General features: G+C 61.3%; 2 protein-coding genes across 7 annotated transcripts in view; one reads left to right on the top strand and one right to left on the bottom strand.

The window, feature by feature from the left end:
• Positions 1 to 10,931, top strand: part of SCAPER (S-phase cyclin A associated protein in the ER) — a 422,176-nt gene extending 411,245 nt beyond the window's left edge. For all 6 annotated transcript variants that reach the window (XM_041742633.1, XM_041742638.1, XM_041742635.1 and 3 more), the window contains 3 exons: positions 5,580 to 5,771; positions 8,213 to 8,264; positions 10,640 to 10,931. In XM_041742633.1, the coding sequence (XP_041598567.1) occupies positions 5,580 to 5,771; positions 8,213 to 8,264; positions 10,640 to 10,743 (348 nt within the window). In that variant the 3' untranslated portion in view covers positions 10,744 to 10,931. The remainder of the gene's footprint in view (positions 1 to 5,579; positions 5,772 to 8,212; positions 8,265 to 10,639) is intronic.
• Positions 10,932 to 14,061: 3,130 nt separating this feature from the next.
• On the bottom strand, positions 14,062 to 18,349 carry ISL2 (ISL LIM homeobox 2). The gene is made up of 6 exons (XM_041745228.1): positions 18,191 to 18,349; positions 17,347 to 17,536; positions 16,986 to 17,248; positions 15,651 to 15,934; positions 14,973 to 15,140; positions 14,062 to 14,679 (listed from the first exon to the last, which is right to left on the bottom strand). The coding sequence occupies exons 1-6, from the start codon at positions 18,207 to 18,209 to the stop codon at positions 14,563 to 14,565; spliced, it is 1,041 nt and encodes a 346-aa protein (XP_041601162.1). The 5' UTR covers positions 18,210 to 18,349; the 3' UTR covers positions 14,062 to 14,562.
• Between the last annotated feature and the right edge of the window lie 300 nt (positions 18,350 to 18,649).

Raw genomic sequence — 18,649 nt, 5'->3', positions numbered from 1 at the left:
GGTTAGGAGCCCGGCCCTTGTGGAGACACGGGGCGGGACGAGGGACGGCCCCAGTCAGGCCTCGCCCCCAGAGGGGACTCCTGGTGCTGGGGGCACATGGAAGGCAGACCCCCCCACAGGAACCTCGGGCCGCGCACCCCTGCCCCGGTGCTGCTGGCGTCCACGGCAAGGCCCCGGGCCGCGTCCCACTCGCTCGTCCTCCCAGCCCTGAAGGCCGCGTCCGTCCTCTTTTCCCCTCAGCTGAGTGCAGCCGGCAGGCTGTGGGCCCCGCGGGCTCGGCCGGCAAGGCCCCCTGGTGCCCCCGTACACCCGTCGCCCACCCGCCCCCCCCCTCTGGTAACAGTTTATTCTCTATAGTTGGGAGCCCGGTTTTGGTTTGTCGTTTTTTTCTTTGGTCATTTGTTTTCTTTCTTAAATTCCACAGAGGAGTTCAATCATGTGGTATTTGTCTTTCTCTGGTTTCTTTAATGATTTTTTTAAAGATTCATTTATTTGAGAAAGAGAGAGAGAGAGAGAGCAGGTGGGTGGGGAAAGGGTGCTGAGCCCAGAGCCGGACACGGGCCCCATCCCAGGACCCGGGATCATGACCCGGGACAAAATCAAGACCCGGCCACTTACCCGACTGGCCACCGGTGCCCCTGTGACGGGCTCCTTTCCCTTAGCGTCACATCCTCTGGATCCATCCACGTCGCTGCCAACGGCAAGGCTTCACTCCCTCTGTGGCTGCTGCTCCTGGGGGGTCTCCTCCTCTGCCCGCCCATCCGTGGACGCGGGGGCTGCCTCCCTCAGCTGGCCGTGGTGAATGACGCCGCGATAAACGTGCGGTTGCATTTATCTTCTTGAATGAGTGTTTTGCCCTCTTTGGGTGAACGCCCACTGGTGGAATCACTGGACTGATGGTAATTTGAGGAACCTCACGGTGTTTTCCAGAGTGGCTGCTCAGCTGGCGTTCCCATCATCAGGGTAGGAGGGCTCCCCCTGCCCACACTTGTTATTTCTCATGTTTCTTAGTCATTTTGACAGGTGTGAGGTGATCTCTTTGTGGCTTCAAGTTGTGTTTCCCTGACTGGTGCTGAGCATCTGTTCCTGTGCCGTCTGTTGGCCATCGCATGTCTTCTTTGCAGAAATGTCTGTTCATGTCTTCTGCCCATTTTTAATTGGATTATTTGATTTTTGGGTGTTGAATTATATATAAGTTTTTTTTTTTTTTGGTTTGGGTTTTTTTTTTTTTTAGAGAGAGAGAGAGCACACGTGCACGCGGGGGTGGAGGGGAGGGGCAGAGGCAGAGGCAGAGAGAATCTTAAACAGGCTCCGCGCCCAGCGAGGAGCCCGAAGTGAAACTCAGTCTCAACACCTGCTGTCGTGACCTGAGAGGTCAAGGGTCAGAGGCCTAACCGTGCCACCCGGGCGCCCCGTCAGGTCCTTAGACCTTGCGGATACTAACCCTGTGTGTCATTTGCAAAATATGTTCTCCCATTCGGTAGGTGGTCTTCTAGTTCTGTTGTTTCCTTTGCTGTGCAGAGTATCTGTATTTTCTGGAAGGGACCCTGAGGTTCAACTCGGCTAACTGACCGGAGCCGCCTTAGAGCCCAGGGCCGCCCAACAGCAGGCAGCCTGGAGCCTGTGGACTCCCGGTTTATGACAGCGCAGGGCCGGTTGACCGGATCAGCTCTCAGATGCACCCGGTTAGTGCCGGCATCATTCTGGCCACGGGCAGTGAGGAATCCGGGCCGTGGTGCGGGCTGAGCTGTGTCCCCCAAAATTCACATTTTGTACCTTAACCCCCAAGGTGACTGTACTGGGCGAGAGGGCTCTTAAGAGCTACTTCTGGTTAAATGAGGACACAAGGCTGCGGTGTTCACAGGAGAGCATCGGTGGCCCCGTAAGGCAAGGAGGGGAGCGCGCAGGGTGCACGCGCCGGGGGAGCACTGCAGGGGCGTAGGAGTGCACACCAGGGGGGCGCCCACCAGCGCTGCTGCACGCGGCTCCCAGACTTCGACTCTGGAGCCCTGAGGAAATAAATTTCCGTTGCTTCAGCCCCTGGTCTCTGGTATCTTGTTCGGCAGCCTGAGGGACTCACCCGGGTGGGTGCCTGAGTCTGGGAGCCTCTCCCCACCCACAACCCCTCCCCGCCCCCTTCTCAGAGTGGCCCCCCTCCCCCTAGGGGGTCCTCTTTCCCTCCCAGGGCCCCCAGTACTTTGTCTTTCCTGTCTGACGACCCAGCGTCCTCGTATTGCCCCTCGTGTGCACACGCATCTCCCGAGAGCACCAGCCCGGACTCTCCGTGTCCCGGAGCCAGCGGCACCCGACATGCTCCGGAGGAGTCAAGGACGCTAGAGCCGCCGGCTCCCGTCCACGCCGAGCTCCGCTCCCCGATGCTTTGTACTCGTGGGGAGCAGAAGGCTCGGCGCTGGTGGGCGGGCAGAGGTCGCAGGTGGACGAACCTCCACGGCCGTGTCTTCTCCAGGTTCCTCTACAAAAGTTTGCTGCCGCCGCCGCCACCACTCGCTGGAGGCCCGACGCCCGCATCCCGCCATCCCGGCCTCTGCCCGTGACCCCCTTCCCGGAACTATTGATCGGTCACAAGGGGGAGCACAGTCGAATAGGTTCTGTACGATTTGTCCTAAATTCAAAATGTGGGGCTCATTTTGAGTGAGAAGGAGCATATTTAAAGATCCGACACCCTCGGCCGTGTTCTCTTTCTTCATCTGGTTCTGGTGACGCAGGTAGGTTCACTCTGTGAGGACTGAGCTACTCACGTAGGAGGGGCGTGTGTGCACCTCCTAAAAGATTCTTTCCACCTTGAGACCCAGAGACACTGAACCACTTTCCCAGGGCCGTGCAACGAGTCGGTGGCTGGAGTAAAGGCGGGAGCCGGCTCTCCTGGCTCTTTAGTTAGAACCTGCTCTAAGATCGCACCTCAGAGCAGGTGGAAAGTTCAGCTTTAGTTTGTTTTGATCTGAACGTTGCTGGGAATTCCCTTGTTTCCCTGGAGGCCTGCTCTGCGTCTTGGGGAGGGCTTTGCTCACCCCTGTGGAACCCTGCGGCCCCCGCTTGACGTCTGCCTGGATGGTGACCCCGAGGAAGTCTGCAGCAGACGCCCACCCCCCCGGGGGCGCTGGTGTGGGGAGGAACCCTGGGGCAGGCCCTCTGGAACGCAGGGCGGGCTCGGGGTGCTGCTCACGTTGGGACTTAGCAGCCAGCGCTTGTCGAGAGAACGGGACGGACCAGGTTGCTGACTTAGTTGCGGCTCCATCGGGAAGACCAACAGAGGAAACGTCATTGTAAATCTGCTTTTTTTTTTTTTAACGACTTCCATTTCGTTCATTCTCCAAGACGTTGGTATTCCGTGGTGACTGTCCACTGACTCCAGAAGGCTGGAGCAGGTCACGGTGACACTTGACCGCCCCGGGGCCTGGAAGCGCCTGGATGAGTGGACCCGAGCCCTGCCCGAAGGCCCCGACCTGCCCAGAGCCTCAGGAACTGGCCTGGTGCCCAAGCTGCACCCAGGGTCACCCCTCTGCGCCCCAGCCTTGCTTCCCTGCCCCTCGGCCCCGTGCAGCCGACCACGCAGCTGTGCCCCTTGACTGCTGGAGGCCCCCGTGGACCACAGCCCCCCACATTACCCGGAGGGGTCTCGCCCGCCCGGTCCCAGGGCCGCAGCTTGGCCCACTCCCAGCCCTCCTGGTGCCTTCTCCCTGCAGTGCCTGAGATGCGGTTCAAAGGACATGAACGCCCTGGCTCAGCCTAGCGGGGGGCAGAGGGGCGGCTCCAACCACCCCAAGACCCTTCCCCAGGGCCCGACTACGTTGTGTCCCCGGTGGGCCCCTGGGTGCAGGCGTCGGTGTCCGGCAGTGGTGGGCTCTAACCCCTAACCTCACTGCACGTTTGCTGACCTCCCTGGAGTTGCATCCTCATGGGGCAGCTGCTAGGCAGGTGCGCTCGGGAGGGGCTCTTGTCCCCCAGCGGGGTCGGGGCGCGGAGCAGTCCTCGTTAACCAGGATCCGGGAGGCGGCGTTAGCACTGCGCCTGTGCCAGCCACACTGGGCAGTTGAATATCCGTTCAATTAGTGAATCTTCCAGTAATGGCATTTTAACAATGAAGTTCCAGAGAAAAAAACTTCTGCTTCATTTTTGGACGAGGGGGTGAAGGGACTCGTAGTAATGGTACCATTATAAACTCTGGAGGGCTGGTCATTTGGCTCCGCTACAGCATTTGTAGCTAATAATTAAAGATTGAAGTAAATGCTTTATCAATCAAATATATGACGGGACAGATTTTTCTCACTCGGTGTCGGAAACGGCAGCACGTAGCCATGTGCTGAATGGTCACACTCTGCGTCTTTAAAATTCCTGCTGGATTTGAAGGTATTAACAAGTCCCTGTCAACATTCTCTGAAGATTTTTGATGTCATTTTAGCTATTGAGCTAAAATATGTGAACTATTACTTTGTTGATTTTGTTCTTAAACCCAACTGCATTATCATCCGAGAGTATGTTCTTAAAGTATTGTTAAAAGTACTTTGAAAACTTGTAAATCCCTGTAATTTATGTTTCTCTGCCTCTGCTGTTTCGTTCTGTCCCTTCTGGTCTTAATTTGAATGTAGGCCTGTCTGGGTACGTACCTGCAAAATCATGTTTTTCCAAGTGCAACTTGCAGCCCTGACCTCGGATTTCACGGTGTCCTGACTCTGTGCCCTCCCTCTATGCCGAGACGTGGGCCCTGGGTCACCGGGCTCTTCCATGTGAGCAACGGCACCGCCCGATCAGGGTTTACTTGGAAGAGATCTCACTTGACCTCCCCTAGTCTGTGGTGTGGGCCAGGGGGAGATGAGGAGGACTCCCTGCAAGCCTATTGATTGCATCGCTCCGTCCCTCCAGTGTGCACAGTGGTGAACCCAGCCTGCTCCGAGCCCGGTCTCGTTTATTTAAACAATTCTCCTTTTAGACTCGGTGGCACTGATGGAAACGGAGATAAGGAGCACGGCTCAGGAAGGGGCCCGGAAGCCTGTGCTTTGTGGAAGCTCCCCTCCCCTCGCGGTCCCCTTTTCTCCCCAAGGCCTCATCTGCGTACTGGATGCACCGCCTACCCGGCCTCTACCCCAGGCCTGCCCCAGCCGGGTTGGGGGGGGGGGCTGTGGACCCTGGCCTGTATCCCAGCTCTGCCCCAGCAGGGTCAGGGGGACTGTAGGCTCAGACCCTGGCCTCTACCCCAGCCCTGCCCCAGCCGGATCGGGGGCCACGGGCCCGGATGCAGAGCAGAGCCCTAGCAGAGGGCATCTCTCTGCCGAGCAGCTCCGCGGCTTCAGGGGATGGGGCTGCTTGTTAAAGGGGCTAGGACCGTCCCGGCGTCCCCTCTCCGTGGCAGCCCTGCGCCTTGTCGTGGGGGATGAATGGCCGCAGACCTTCGGGGACCCTTCTCGTAAGTCAGGAGGCAAGATCCTGCCCTTTGCGTTGCTCTCGGACGCCACAGAGCAGTGTCCTTCCTCCTGCTGCAGCCCTCGGGGTTGCGGCCAGGCGGCGGGGTGGCGGGGGAGCGGGGGTGCGGGGCGGCCGCTGACCCGGGCCCTCTGCCTCAGGTGGTCGTGCAGTCCGGCCGCCACCCGACGGTGCTGCAGAAGCTCTGCCAGCTGCCCTTCCAGTACTTCAGCGAGCCCCGGCTGACCAAGGTGCTGTTCCCCTCGCTGCTGGCCGCCTGCTTCAACAACCGCCACAACAGGACCATCCTGGAGCAGGAGATGAGCTGCGTGCTGCTGGCCACGTTCGTTCAGGTACCTCCCGCGGCTGGCTCCGGCCTCACGCGCGCTGCACGCCCACCGGCTGTGGACCCGCACCCGCCACATGCTCCTGGAGGTTGCCCATGGGTTTCTGTGCTTAGAAATTAATTCCTAAAGCATCAGGATAGTGAAGCGAGGTTGGAGCGCCGTGCGACGAGTCCTTGGAGGATTCCAAGGAAGGGACGTTTTTCCAGTTACTGAAGTGGCAGATCCACACCAAGGAAACATTTTTAAGAAAGGAGGCTGGACTTTGTCAAGGCGGCAGCGCTCACGTCCATGTAGCTGTTGGTCTGGCGGAGAGAATAGAGGACAGAGGGCTGCCGAGGAAGAGCAGTTAAAGCTTCAGTTGATTTGTAAGCTTTTAGAGAAGTGTGATTCATACACACGTGTGCGGCCGTGATAAAATCCTGGTATTACTTTCTATAAAGATCTCACACTCGTAAGAACGGCCTTCTGTGCTTCTGATCCAGTTAGGTTCTGTAGGGCCGGGACCTGGGTCAGGGGGGCCGGGACCGGGGTCAGGAGGGCTGGGACCAGGGTCAGGAGGGCCGGGACCAGAGTCAGTGGGGCCGGGACCAGGGTCAGTAGAGCCGGGACCAGGGTCGGGGGGCCAGGACCAGTGTCAGTGGGGCCGGGACCAGGGTCCGAGCCACAGCAAAGGAGAGCAGTGTTTCCACATCTACGGTAATTCAGTCAAGTGACAATAGAAAATCAGGTTAGCTGTTCTTTACTGTTTGCTAATAGCTAATCCTGTTATTTTTTTCTGTCCCTGTGGATCATTATTTGCTGAAAATCTTCCGTTTTCTTTGAAATGTTTTGCTCTAAAAACCAGTGTGCTTTTGTTCCATGACGTACGTGTGATTGGCAATGTTTTCCATCCATGACGATGGAACAGAAAGCAGAGCTCTGTTAGAGCTGCTCCTGTTGGGGCTGATACACGTACGTCATTGCCAAAGGGACGTGATCCTGCCTGGCCGGTTGGGGCAGCTGCAGACCCCAGCTTCCCTCGTCGCGGACGGCGGTTACTGGCTTCCGCGTCTTAGGCCACCCTCCATGAGACGGCCGGTTAAGAAACACGGCCAGGTCAGTTGTGTTTAGAAATGTTTACTTTCACCTTAGTTATTTTCTTTGAGTCTGGGTTCTATTTTCCAGAAATTTTTTCGAACATCTTTAGACCCATCGGTAGGGTGTGGATTTTCCAAAAAACACCTTATGCTTAAATTAAAATCTTAAAAAAGTCTTACGTGACTGTCATGTTACCATTTAAGAATTTTCATATATTCTCAAAGCCTTGGGATTAAAAAATAAACAAAATACAGTATAGAGGACTTTAAGATTGTGACCTTAAAATTCATTCTCTTATTCAACAGGTAATTTTCTAGTGCACCTGGCGTACCGGCACTTCCCGGGCACCGGGCACAGCTGTGAAGAAGCAGACAGAAGGCCCTGCCCCCATACATCTTTCCTTAAAGTGGGGGGAGTCAGACAGATAGCGGGTCGGAGGCTCAGTGCCGTGGAGCAAAGGCAGGCGGGAGGACGTGGCCAGGCCGGGCGTGCTGTGCGCACGGGGGCCTCAGCCAGGGCCGTGACAGTCGACCACAACGATCCGGCCTCTGTGCCAGCTTAGTCCCCCGCATTTCCAACTGCTTGGAAAAAAGTCCACAAAAATACAAACGATATCGGAATCTAAAGTAAAGAACATACGAATGACTGGTTTTCGTCTCTGGTTCACCCAAAAGCATTTCTGGCTCTTTAAATGTGACTTCATGTCAATACAACACGTTCAGCTTACACGTGGACGCATCCATTTCGTAAAGGTCACAGAAATTTCTTAGCATCTTAGAGAAATTGAATCAAGTTTTCTGTTCTAGAAGTAATTATCATCAGAGGAATGGATGTAAGATTTTAGTTTATAGAAGGGTTCTGAGGTCCCCATGTGTTAGATTGTTGACAGTCACTAGAAAATGATGGTAAAAACAGGAGCCGGTGGTTTGTCCGAAGTTTCTGAAAAGTTAGATATTATGTACGACGTTTTCCCCTTCCCATCTAAAAGCAAAATCACTGGACTTTAAGATGTAGCTGCAGAACACATCAGGGCTTTAGGAGTTAACACTTTTTTTAAGAGCGTGAACAGTCTGTCAGCATTTTAGAATAATAAATCCGGCGAAAGCCTTCAGTTTCTTAGCGGAGATAAAGTCGTAGTCCCTGCAGGAGATGGCACCGTGGCCCCTGCTGATCGGAGCAACATGTGCGTTGTCGGTATTTGATTTAAATTGAGAGAAGCTGAACATCGACTTCTTACACTCTGGTATTTGGGCTGCAGAGGATTCATGCAAGAATAGTTGTCTCAGGATTCAGAAGCACATTTAACGCCGCCCCCAGTGAAGTTCTCAGTTCCTAGCATGGTATAAAGACCCTTTTCTTGTCGCCCACAGGATTTTGTACAGACTCCAGGTCAAGCAGACACCCGGGCCCATCAGCCCAAAGGTACGTCTCTCATGAAATGAAATGTGTGTGTGCAGCTGGACAGACGTGTTTCTTCCTCCGCCCTCTGGGACCACAGAGAAACCCGTTTACCGCCCCACCTAAGACATGTGAGATCCACACACCGAGTGTATTTCAAAGAGTAAAGAAACAGATTTTGGCACCAAGCATAAATGCATCCGAATATACAGAGAAGTCTGTGGAAGTAAAAGCACAAAACATCTTTATGTAATTCATATGCACCTCATGCAAGATCTAATAAATGGTGAATAATTACTTCATAATACAGGAGATAAGCAGATCATTAACATTGGCCGACGTTCGTTACTCACAGAAACGCTAGAATCACATCGGTTTGCTTCCCTGTGTTTAGAATAAAATTATTAATAATAGTCACCCATATTTTCCCCCTAAATTCAAGTGCTCGGGTATTTTTAATTAAAAATTAAAAGTGTAAAACTGTTTTACTTGGAGAAAAAGCCATCAGACTAAGAAGAGCCCAGAGGCCAAAAGATTTACAAGCTTCCCCCCCCCCCCTGTGTTCCCGCTGAGGCGTTTGCTATGATCAGAGCGGGAGATGTAGAATTTTAAAGTGCATTTTTACGCTTTTCAATATTCTACACACGCTGTAATTGAGAAGCACAAGTTGCTCTTTGTCAGGACAGCGTCTCTGATTAATGAGACCCTAATACAGTTTTTCCCCAGGTCGTCCACCAAGTGGCCCTTGCTTGGCGGGTGGGGAGTCGTCCTGGACGGACAGATGGACACACACACACACACACGCTAATTCTCTATAGTGGGCAGGTGTCGAAAAGTACACAGGAAAGAATACAAAGCTGTAACAATACCGTGAAAAAAATGTCATGTTTTATTGGTTCAGGCATTCGGAGAAGTAAACGGACAGCTATGCCTGTCTTCAGGAGTTCCAGTCAACATCAGAGTCAGTACCATTTGTATCTAAGCCAGAATTAGTGTGCAAGTTCAGGTCTGTCCTGACACACTCACAGCCCTTTTTTAAAAAGAAAAAAAAAAAGCAGCAGCCGCTATTGGAGGCTCTGTGGGAGAGATCTGTATACATGGTTACTATGTCTTAAACAATGTCTTAAATTTTGAATATATGAAAATACCTTGAAAAGTCTTCTAATGTATTTATTTTTAAATGTACAGCAGGCTTTTTTTTTTTTTTTTTTGCCAGTAAGAAGCATAGCCATTCTTTTTTCTTCCTTTCTCCTGACTGTAAGGATGAGTCACCATTTGCTTCGAATCTGGCAGGCGGAGTCCCAAGAGCTGCCTCTGCTTGGTGGGCTGAGGCCTGTGGGAGTTTCAACTTACTTTCTTTTCCAAGGGCCATTTTCTCTGACTTCCATGCTTTCCCCAGTTACAATGGGCTTAAGGCACAAAACGGCAAATGGGGACCTGTTCTCTGCATTTGTCAGAAAAGGTCATCATCATGTTCCTGGGTGACAGCCCCTGATGTGCTCACTTGGTTTAAAAGAAATGACTACGCCCCACGAAGTGCCAGTTTGCGCTTTGGACATCTGTTCCCCTTTTGCTTAGATTGAGTCCCGGGAAAACGTTTCAAGGCCTTTTGAGTTCACTGCCCAGGTGAGCTGCGCACTCTCCATGACGGAGGACCTGCTGTTGGGGCGCCCGCTGCTCCGTCCCTGCAGGCCATGGGGCGGTTTCCTTTGCCTGCATCAGTAATAAGAAACTCGCTCCCTCTGCTTCGTTAGATGACTGAATGCCAGATTTCAGCATTTTAAAAGTCATACTTAAAGTATTTCAAATTAGATCGATTTAGAGGACAGACATCAAGCTTCCATATTTACCCTTTCAAGGCTGTCTTACGGATTGAATGAATGCCATTTTACTTTGTTCACTGTGCTTATTTTCCCCTTTTCTTACTCTGGAGTCCAAAAACACTTTTTGGTCATGTTTTACAGAGGCATTAATGTCTGAGTATGTTAGAAGCACAAAATAAATTGTGATTAAAAATATATATATAGGGCAGCCCGGATGGCTCAGTGGTTTAGTGCTGCCTTCCAGGGCGTGATCCCAGAGACCTGGGATTGAGTCCCATGTCGGACTCCCTGTGTGGGGCCTGCTTCTCCCTCTGCCTGTGTCTCTGCCTCTCTCTCTGTGTCTCAATGAATAAATAAATAAAATATTAAAAAAATATATATATATAATGCTATGGGTGAATGTAGGTGGATGGGGGTCACCTTTATATAAACGTGCATTATGGTTTATTCGAAGTGCACGCCCCTGTTTTGTAGTCCGATATCGAAATAATTTCAACTGCTTAAACTTCAAAGAATCTAACTTTTCTCTCTCTCTCTCTCTCTCTCTCTCTCTCTCTCTCTCTCTCTCTCTCGCAGGCAAATCCCTCGGTTCCCAAGACTATCTTGAGCTGGCCAACAGGTTTCCCCAAGAGGCCTGGGAAGAAGCGCGACAGTTCTTTTTAAAAGAAGACAAAAAATGAATGTCCTGGTTGGCCCGCCCGGCGCCCGCGGAGGTCCTGACTGTTGGGACCAAGGCCTGAGCCCGGCTCCCTCCTCGGCACTTGGGCTCCGGAGCCGCCGTCCCCAGGGCGCGCTCGGCGCTTGTGATGTGGGTGAAGTTAGACTAAATTGAGTCTGTGTCGTTCTTGTAATAAAGTAACTTATTGTCTTTGCGTCGGTGGCTCTTCTTACGGAGGCGGCCCGAGGGCCGGGGCGGGCGGGGTCGGGGCGCACCTGCCTCCCCGGGGTCGCGCAGGAGCTCGCCCCCCCCCCCCCCGGGGGACCGGCCTCGCGGGGCGGACGCGGGGCTGCGCTCAGGCGGCGGGGCGCCTCCTCCAGGACGGCCGCCGGGCTCTTCCGCGGCCCGGGGCGGGGGGACAGGGCGGGGGGGCGGGGGCAGGGGGGCTCGGGGCTCGCGCCCGCCCCCGGGACAGCAGCGCCCCGCCGCCCGCGGAGCATCCTTAGGGCCGGGAGGGGGCGCGGGGGGCGGGGAGGGGAGGGGGGGCGGCGCCTGCGGTGGAGGCGGGGCCGCCGCGGAGCAGCCGGTGCCCGGAGAGCGCAGCGCCCCGCCCCGACCTGCCGACCCCCGCGGCCGCGGGGCCTCGCTCCCGCCCGGTCCCCGCCCCCCGGGCCCGCCCCTCCGGCCCGACTGCGGGGAGGACCGGCCACCTCGGGTCACCCACGCCCACACTTCAGAGCCTCGAGGCCTCCGCACAGCCTCGACCGGACGCAGCCCCCGGACCCCAGGACCCCCCCCCCCCCGGGCCCCGCCGCCCAGCCCAAGGCCGACTCCGCCCGCGCCCGGGTCGCCGAGTCCGTCGGGGACAAGCCCCAGGGCTCGGCCGAGCGCGGCCCCCACGCGAACCCGGAGCCCGACGGCCCCGAAGCCTCCACCGGGAAGCCCCCCCGGCCCTGACCACGCGGGGCTCTGCCCACGACCAGATGAGTCTTCGGGGAAAACCACCCCCCAGAGCAGATCTGGTTAAGTGACCCCCATCTCCGCCCACGGCCCCTTCTGCACACCCGGGGTCTCGCCTGGAAAGTCCCGTAGAGCAGGACACGCAACACTCCCAACTGCTGCACCTGATCTGGTTCCCGAGGAAATCCCAACCGTGTGACCCCCGTGTTTAGAGATGACCCGGGAACCGCGACCCGGTGTTCATCATCACAACCACCCAAGGCGGGCCTGACGCTTCGGGGACAGCGACCATCGCACTAGGGCTTGGGAGCCAAGGCCTCCCCCAGGACCCCGCGGGACACGGTCACCCCGGGCGCGGCAGCAGGACGGGTGCTCGTGGGGGCTTCGCAGCAACACAGGCCCGGGCACCCTCATGCACAGGGACCACGTCACCCCGGTCGTTTCCCAACACTCAAAGTCCTCACCGTCACACAAACGTCAAAAGAGAAATTAGACATTTGACCCCAGAACAAGAGCCGCCTGTAACCAGACACGCAGATGCCTCCACTCGGAGCAAATCCCACGCTCTCGGCTCGGCCGAAAGCAGACGCTCAAAGCTCATTAACGACAAACAGGAGCAAAATTCTTTTCTCGAAAACCTGTTGTTTCATTAACATGACAAAGCCCAGTGTTTGGGGTTGATCGAAAGTTACCGAAAGTAAGGTTTCTTGGAAGCGGAGCCTCGCCCGCAGCCGAGGAGGTGGGAGCAAACGCCCAGGCCTCCCTTGGGGAGAGGGACGGGTCCCAGTGGAGGGGACGCCGCAAGGAGCCTAACCCGGGTTATTAGAACCGTTTGCAGGCGCTCGAGGGGTCAAGCTGGTCCTCATTAAGTCTGCAGAGCTCTTCCCTCATCTCCAGCTTCGCAGCGCCGTGCCCTAAACCCCGGAAAAACGAAACGTTCTCTACGAATTTCGTGTGAGCATCGCCTAGACTCTGAGGCAGCGAAAACCAGATTCGCTTGGTCCCCACCTCCCGCCTCCTCAACGGTTGGCAGCCCGTCCTCCAGGTGCCGGGTCCGACGGTGGCGGCTCCGAGTCTGACGGTGGCGGCCACGGGGTCAAGTGTGTGCTGAGCCCGTGCTGCCCGCCAGGCAGAGTCTCCTGCTCATTTCCTGCCGCCACTAAAGCCGGGTTTCAAGACGGCGAGTGGCAGCGGTTTGAAATGACACACCGGGTGACCCGGAGCCCCCGCCCCGCGCTTCGGGCCTGGAAAGAAAATAAACCGAGGACACGCCAGGCTGGTTCCGGGTGGACGTTCCGGCGGCCGTGGCCGGGCTGGGGGGTCGCCCGCAGGTGATGCCGGGCGCAGATAAGGGGCCGCCGCCGTCTAGACGGCGGGACCGGGACCAGTGCCCAGGGCCACGGGGATCAGGGGGGCCTGGGAGCACCGGGGGTGGGGCGGGGGCGGCAGCGAAACCCAGGGAATCGGGCAGCCTCGTGGGTCTCCGGCTGCAGCAGCGAGGGGCCCACACCTGCCCCGATCACCGGGCCCAGTGGACACAGGAGGGGGCGGCGGGGAGGGTAAGGTGGGGGGCAGCGCACGGCCCCAGCCCAGCCCCAGCCGCAGGGAGCCCCAGGTGCACCAGCCCCGCACTCACCCCCGGGACCCTGCACCATGCTCACCTCCGGACCCTGCACCGCGCTCACCCCCGGGAGCCTGCACCGCGCTCACCCCAGGTGCACCAGCCCCGCACTCACCCCCGGGACCCTGCACCGTGCTCACCTCCAGACCCTGCACCGCGCTCACCCCAGGTGCACCAGACCCGCACTCACCCCCGGGACCCTGCACCGCGCTCACCCCTGGACTCTGCACCGCGCTCACCCCAGGTGCACCAGCCCCGCACTCACCCCCAGGACCCTGCACCGCGCTCACCCCTGGACTCTGCACCGCGCTCACCCCAGGTGCACCAGCCCCGCACTCACCCCCAGGACCCTGCACCATGCTCACCCCCGGGACCCTGCACCGTGCTCACCCCCAGGACCCTGCACCGTGCTCACCCCCAGGACCCTGCACCGCGCTCACCCCTGGACTCTGCACCGCGCTCACCCCAGGTGCACCAGCCCCGCACTCACCCCCGGGACCCTGCACCGCGCTCACCCCCGGACCCTGCACCGCGCTCACCCCTGGGGAGCCTGCACCGCGCTCACCCCACGTGCACCGGCCCCCGCGCTCACCCCCAGACCCTGCACCGCGCCCACCCCCAGGGTGCACCAGCCCGGCACCCACCCTGGGACCCCGCGGCAAGAGCTCCGAGCCCCAGCCCCGACCCGGCACCCCCCACCCCCGTGCCCACCGCACAAGGAGCAGCCTCGCAGCGGGTTATTAATTTTTTTTATTAAGATCAAAATATCCATCCCACCGTGAACTGGCTGTTCTCACAATAAATAACAATAACTTACGTTTTGTTCGGCAAAGGCTCACACGCTGTCCTCCGTCGACTGATAACTTAGAATGTTTCCAAGGAGAGTCCCGTTCCCGCTTTGCTCCGGCAGCCCCGCACTCGGGACCCGGCTCTGTCCCCTCGGCCCCCGGAGCCGCAGGAGCGGGCGCGGTGGCCCCACCCGGACGGGGCGGCTGCGGCGGGGCCAGGGCGGGCACACAGCTGATCCTAGTAAATCCCAAATTTTGGTTTTGAAAAAATAGCCGTTCTTAGAGCAGGGCCCTCCGGCCTGGTGAGAGCAGGCTGCACCCTGCAGCTTCGGGCCTCCGCTGCGGCGTCTCTCTTTAAACAACAATAATGATAATTACGAAGGCGAGAGTTTTCGGAGCAGGAATGGCCTGAGCGTGGGTGCGTCTCATGCGGGGAGCATGCGAGGTCCGCGGGCTGGCGACGATGGGCCCCTCACGTCTCCACGGGACTCGGCACCATGCTGTTGGGGGTGTCGGGCAGCTGCGAGGACAGGGAGGTCACGTCGCTGCCCGAGGAATTGCCCAGCGAGCCAGACTCGGAGAAGGAGACCTGGGGAGGAGCCCCGGGAGGAGGCGGTGAGGCGGCGCGGGCTGCAGCCCCAGGCCACTAGCCAGGGACACGGCCGGAGCAAGCCCTGCGGGGAAGGGGGCCACGTCCCCGAGCTCGTGCAGGGGTGGGAGGCCGGCTCGGCTGCGTCGGCCCCCGGGGCCTCCCCTCTGGTGCCCTGACCCAGGACACCCGGTTTAGAGCTGCCAGGCGGTCCCCAGCGCCCCCTCCCCGGAGAGCCCCTAAAATCCCACCCCTCCCGGACGTGAGGTCCAAGGGCCCGGGCGGGACCTCACCAGCTGCTGGAAGGCGGGTTGGTCCAGGTCGCTCTGCAGGGCGAACTCGCTGAGGGCTTTCCACGGGGGCTGGTAGGTCTGCACCTCCACGGCGCTGCCCTGCACGGCGCTCTCGTGGCGGATGGGGCTGCCCGCCACCAGGGGCGTCCCCGTCAATCCCTGGAGGCTCTGAGGGATGAGCGCAGGGGAGGCCAGGGATGCTCAGGTGGGTCCAGCGCCTCCCAGCACTCTGGCACTGACCCGGGCGATGCTGGGAGGTTTGGGGCCTGGCTCTCAGGCCACGGCAACCCAGCAGGTCCTCCGCCCCGGGAGCCCAGAGCCCGGAGCCTGGCCTCCCTGCTGGAAGCCAGTCAGGGGCCGAGAGGGGAAGCACCTCCAGGCCCGTGCTCCCACTTGTTGCGACCGTGTCCCAACCAAACCAAGCCAAGAGGACGCACCCGGCCGGGCGAGTGGAAGACGCAGACCCAGGCGGCTCGGGCTCAGGCCGGCGGCGGGGACAAGGGGCCCCCAGCCTGGGCGAAACGAAGCAGCCTGAACCCCCAAAGCAAGCCTGGCGCCGAGCGTGCAAACACGCCGTTGGGAGTACCCAGGGGCCCCGTCTCCCCAGAGCCCTCAGAAAAGGGCCCGCGGATGCGCCCCAGGCCTCGAGTCCCCCGCTTCAGCCGCGCAGCCCCTCACCGTCTTGTCGTTGTGCTGCTGCTGCTGCAGCTGCTTCATGAGGATGGACTTCTTCTTGTCCTTGCACCGCTTGTTCTGGAACCAGACGCGGATGACCCGCGGGCTCAGGCCTGTCATCTCCACCAGCTGCTCCTTCATGAGCGCGTCGGGCCGCGGGTTGGCGGCGTAGCAGGTCCGCAGGGTGTGCAGCTGCTTCTCGTTGAGCACCGTCCGCACGCGGGTCGTCTTCTCCGCCGGCTTGTGCACGTGCGGGCGCAGCGAGGGCTGCCGGGCGGCCGTGGGCTCTGCGGGCACCGGGCGGAGGTGGGCGCGGGCTGGGCGCCCAGGCCCGGCTCCTTGTCCTCCCTCCGGCTCCGGCTCCGCCGGCAGCCGCTCCCCAACCCCAGGGAGCTCGGCGTCTCCCGCCCGGTCCCCCGCGGCCGCCCGGGCTCTGGGAGCCCTGCACCTGGCTGCCGGCGCCTCCTGCATGGACCGACCCCAGAGAGGGCCGCTCAGGGCCCTTGGGGCGAGGGAGAGGGAGCAGGGGCTCCGGGCCCGACACTGAAGGGCCGGCGGCGGCGGGGGCCTCGGGGACTGGGGGCCTGTCTCCCGCTTGCTGGGGCCTGCGGCAGCCCTGCCTCCTGCTCCGGAGGCTGCGGACCGGCCGGGGCGCTGGGGGCTCCGGCCCCAACGGCCTCCTCCAAGGGCCCAGGCTCCCGGCCCTGCGGCCGACATCCCCGCTCGGCTCAGGGTTCTCTCCACCCGGGATGCAGCCTGCGCCACCACCAAACAAAAGGGAGCGAAGACGGGGTGCCCCCAGCACGGGCCCAGCCGGCCTGGCTGCCCCCTCCAAACAGCCCCCAACCCCACCGGGTCTGGACCTGTGCCCGGCAGCCCCTCCCGGTCGGGACAAATTCGCACAAAGAGCCCGTCCTTCCGGCTCAGTCTCCTTCCCCAGGGGAGGCCAGCAGAGGAGCGACCACGCAGCACCCAGGGGCGCCGCTGGCCCTGCTGGAGCTGCCCGCCGGGGCCACCAGCCCTGACCCCCTGGTGGCCACACTCCCACTCCCACGCATCTCTGAGCGCCCGAGCGGCCCCTGAGCCGAGTTCCGAGACCTCGAGGCCTCCGGCCGCCGCAGCGGCTCCCGCACAAGCACGAGTGGTTCCCGCAGTGGGGCCTGAGCGGGCGGCGCAGCCCCTCCGTGTCGGGGCCGCGGGGCCGCGGGGCAGGAATCCCCCAGGGCCGCGGGCAGCAGCCCAGAGCCCGCTGGCCCCCGCTGGCCCCGTCCGCCTCGGGGAGCGCCTCTCCGCGCCACGCTCCGCCCGACCCGGCCCGGCCCCGCGCTCCCGGCTTACCTGGCAGGTGCAGGCCGCGGGCGCCGGGGAGCGGGCCGGGGCTGTGCGGGCTGCCGGCCGCCGCGCGCTCCAGCAGGAGGCCGTGGTCCGCGCGGCACAGCAGCTCGTGCTCCCGCAGCGAGAACTCGTCGCCGGGCAGCAGCTGGCGGCTGCACACGGAGCAGCGGAAGCACTCGACGTGGTACACGCGGTCCCGCGCGCGCATCACCAGGTCGCTGCTGCTGAAGCCCACCTGGCACTTGGCGCACTTGATGCCGAACAGCCTGCGGGCCCGGGCGGCGGCGTCAGCGGGCCTGGGGCGCGGGCTGGGTCCCGGGGCGCGGAGCCCCCGCCCGCCCGCCCGCCCGCGGCCCGGCCCCACCTGGCGTAGTCCCGCTTGCAGTAGGTCTTCCCGTCCCTCACGAAGCACGTGCAGGTCTCGTCCAGGTACTGGCTGCACTCGGCGCACTTGAGGCAGGCGGCGTGCCACTCCAGGTCCGGCGACACCCGCAGGAGGAACGGGTCGTGGATCCGGCTCCCGCAGCCCACGCACAGGGCGGTCCCGGGCTTCCCTGCGGGCACGCGCGGGCGGGGTCAGGCCGGGTCGCCCGCGGCCGCCGCGCCCCCACCCTCGTCCCGCTACCACGAAGCCGCGCGCGGCCGGACGGTCGGAGAGGAAAACGCGGCGCCTTCGGACTCGCGGAGCTGCCTCCGCGCGGCTCCGCTCTCCCCGCGGCCGGGGCCGCCCCCGCCCCCTCCGTCCGCCCGTCCGCCCGCCCGTCCGACCTCCTGCCCGTCCGCCCGTCCGCCTGCCCGTCCGCCCGTCCGACCTCCTGCCCGTCCGCCCGTCCCCCCGTCCGCCCGTCCGCCCGTCGCCCCGCCCGCCCGTCCGCCCGTCCGACCTCCTGCCCGTCCGCCCGTCCGCCCGCCCGTCCGCCCGTCCGACCTCCTGCCCGTCCGCCCGTCCGCCCGCCCGTCCGCCCGTCCGACCTCCTGCCCGTCCGCCCGTCCGCCCGCCCGTCCGCCCGTCCGACCTCCTGCCCGTCCGCCCGTCCGCCCGCCCGTCCGCCCCGGCGCGGCCCCGCAGCCCCCGGCGAGCACGGCGCGCGGTCACCCGCGGAGGCACCGCGCAGCTCGGGGCCCCGCCCGCCCGCCGAGCCCGACACCTGCAGGCCCGCGCCCCCGCGCCCCCGCGCCCCACGGCCGCGCCCCGCACGCGGACTCACTCTTGGGAGGGTCCCCCATCGCGCCCAGGCGCGGGGGGCGGAGAACCACATCCACCGAGCGGGGCGCGGGCGCGGAGGGCGCGGCCGGCCAGGACCGGGGTCGCGCGCCCAGCCGGCTCTCGGGGAACTAACTCGGCGGCCCCGCGGACTTGGAGGGGCGACTCCGCACCGGCCCGCACGCAGCATGACGTCAGCACGCACTCGCCAGGGGCCGGAGCTGGGGGCGGGACCTGCGGCGTCACGGAGCTCCCCGGGACCGCGGGGGCGGGGCGGGGGCGGGGCGGGGCGGGGCGGAGGGGGCGGGGCTGGAGCCGGGGCGGGGCGGGGCGGGGCCCGGCGGCCGCGGGGGACAAACCCGATTGGCCCGCAGTGAACAATGGAGCGCAGCCCGCCCCGACGAGCGCGGACCCCGTCGGGCCCCGGGTCGGGCTCGCCCCGCGGGACAGGCGGCCCCGGGCT

The sequence above is a fragment of the Vulpes lagopus genome, chromosome 2, assembly GCF_018345385.1.
Source record: "Vulpes lagopus strain Blue_001 chromosome 2, ASM1834538v1, whole genome shotgun sequence".
Taxonomy (NCBI): domain Eukaryota; kingdom Metazoa; phylum Chordata; class Mammalia; order Carnivora; family Canidae; genus Vulpes; species Vulpes lagopus.
The sequence above is the reverse complement of the archived record's forward strand: the minus strand, read 5'-3'. Positions and strand labels throughout refer to the sequence as shown.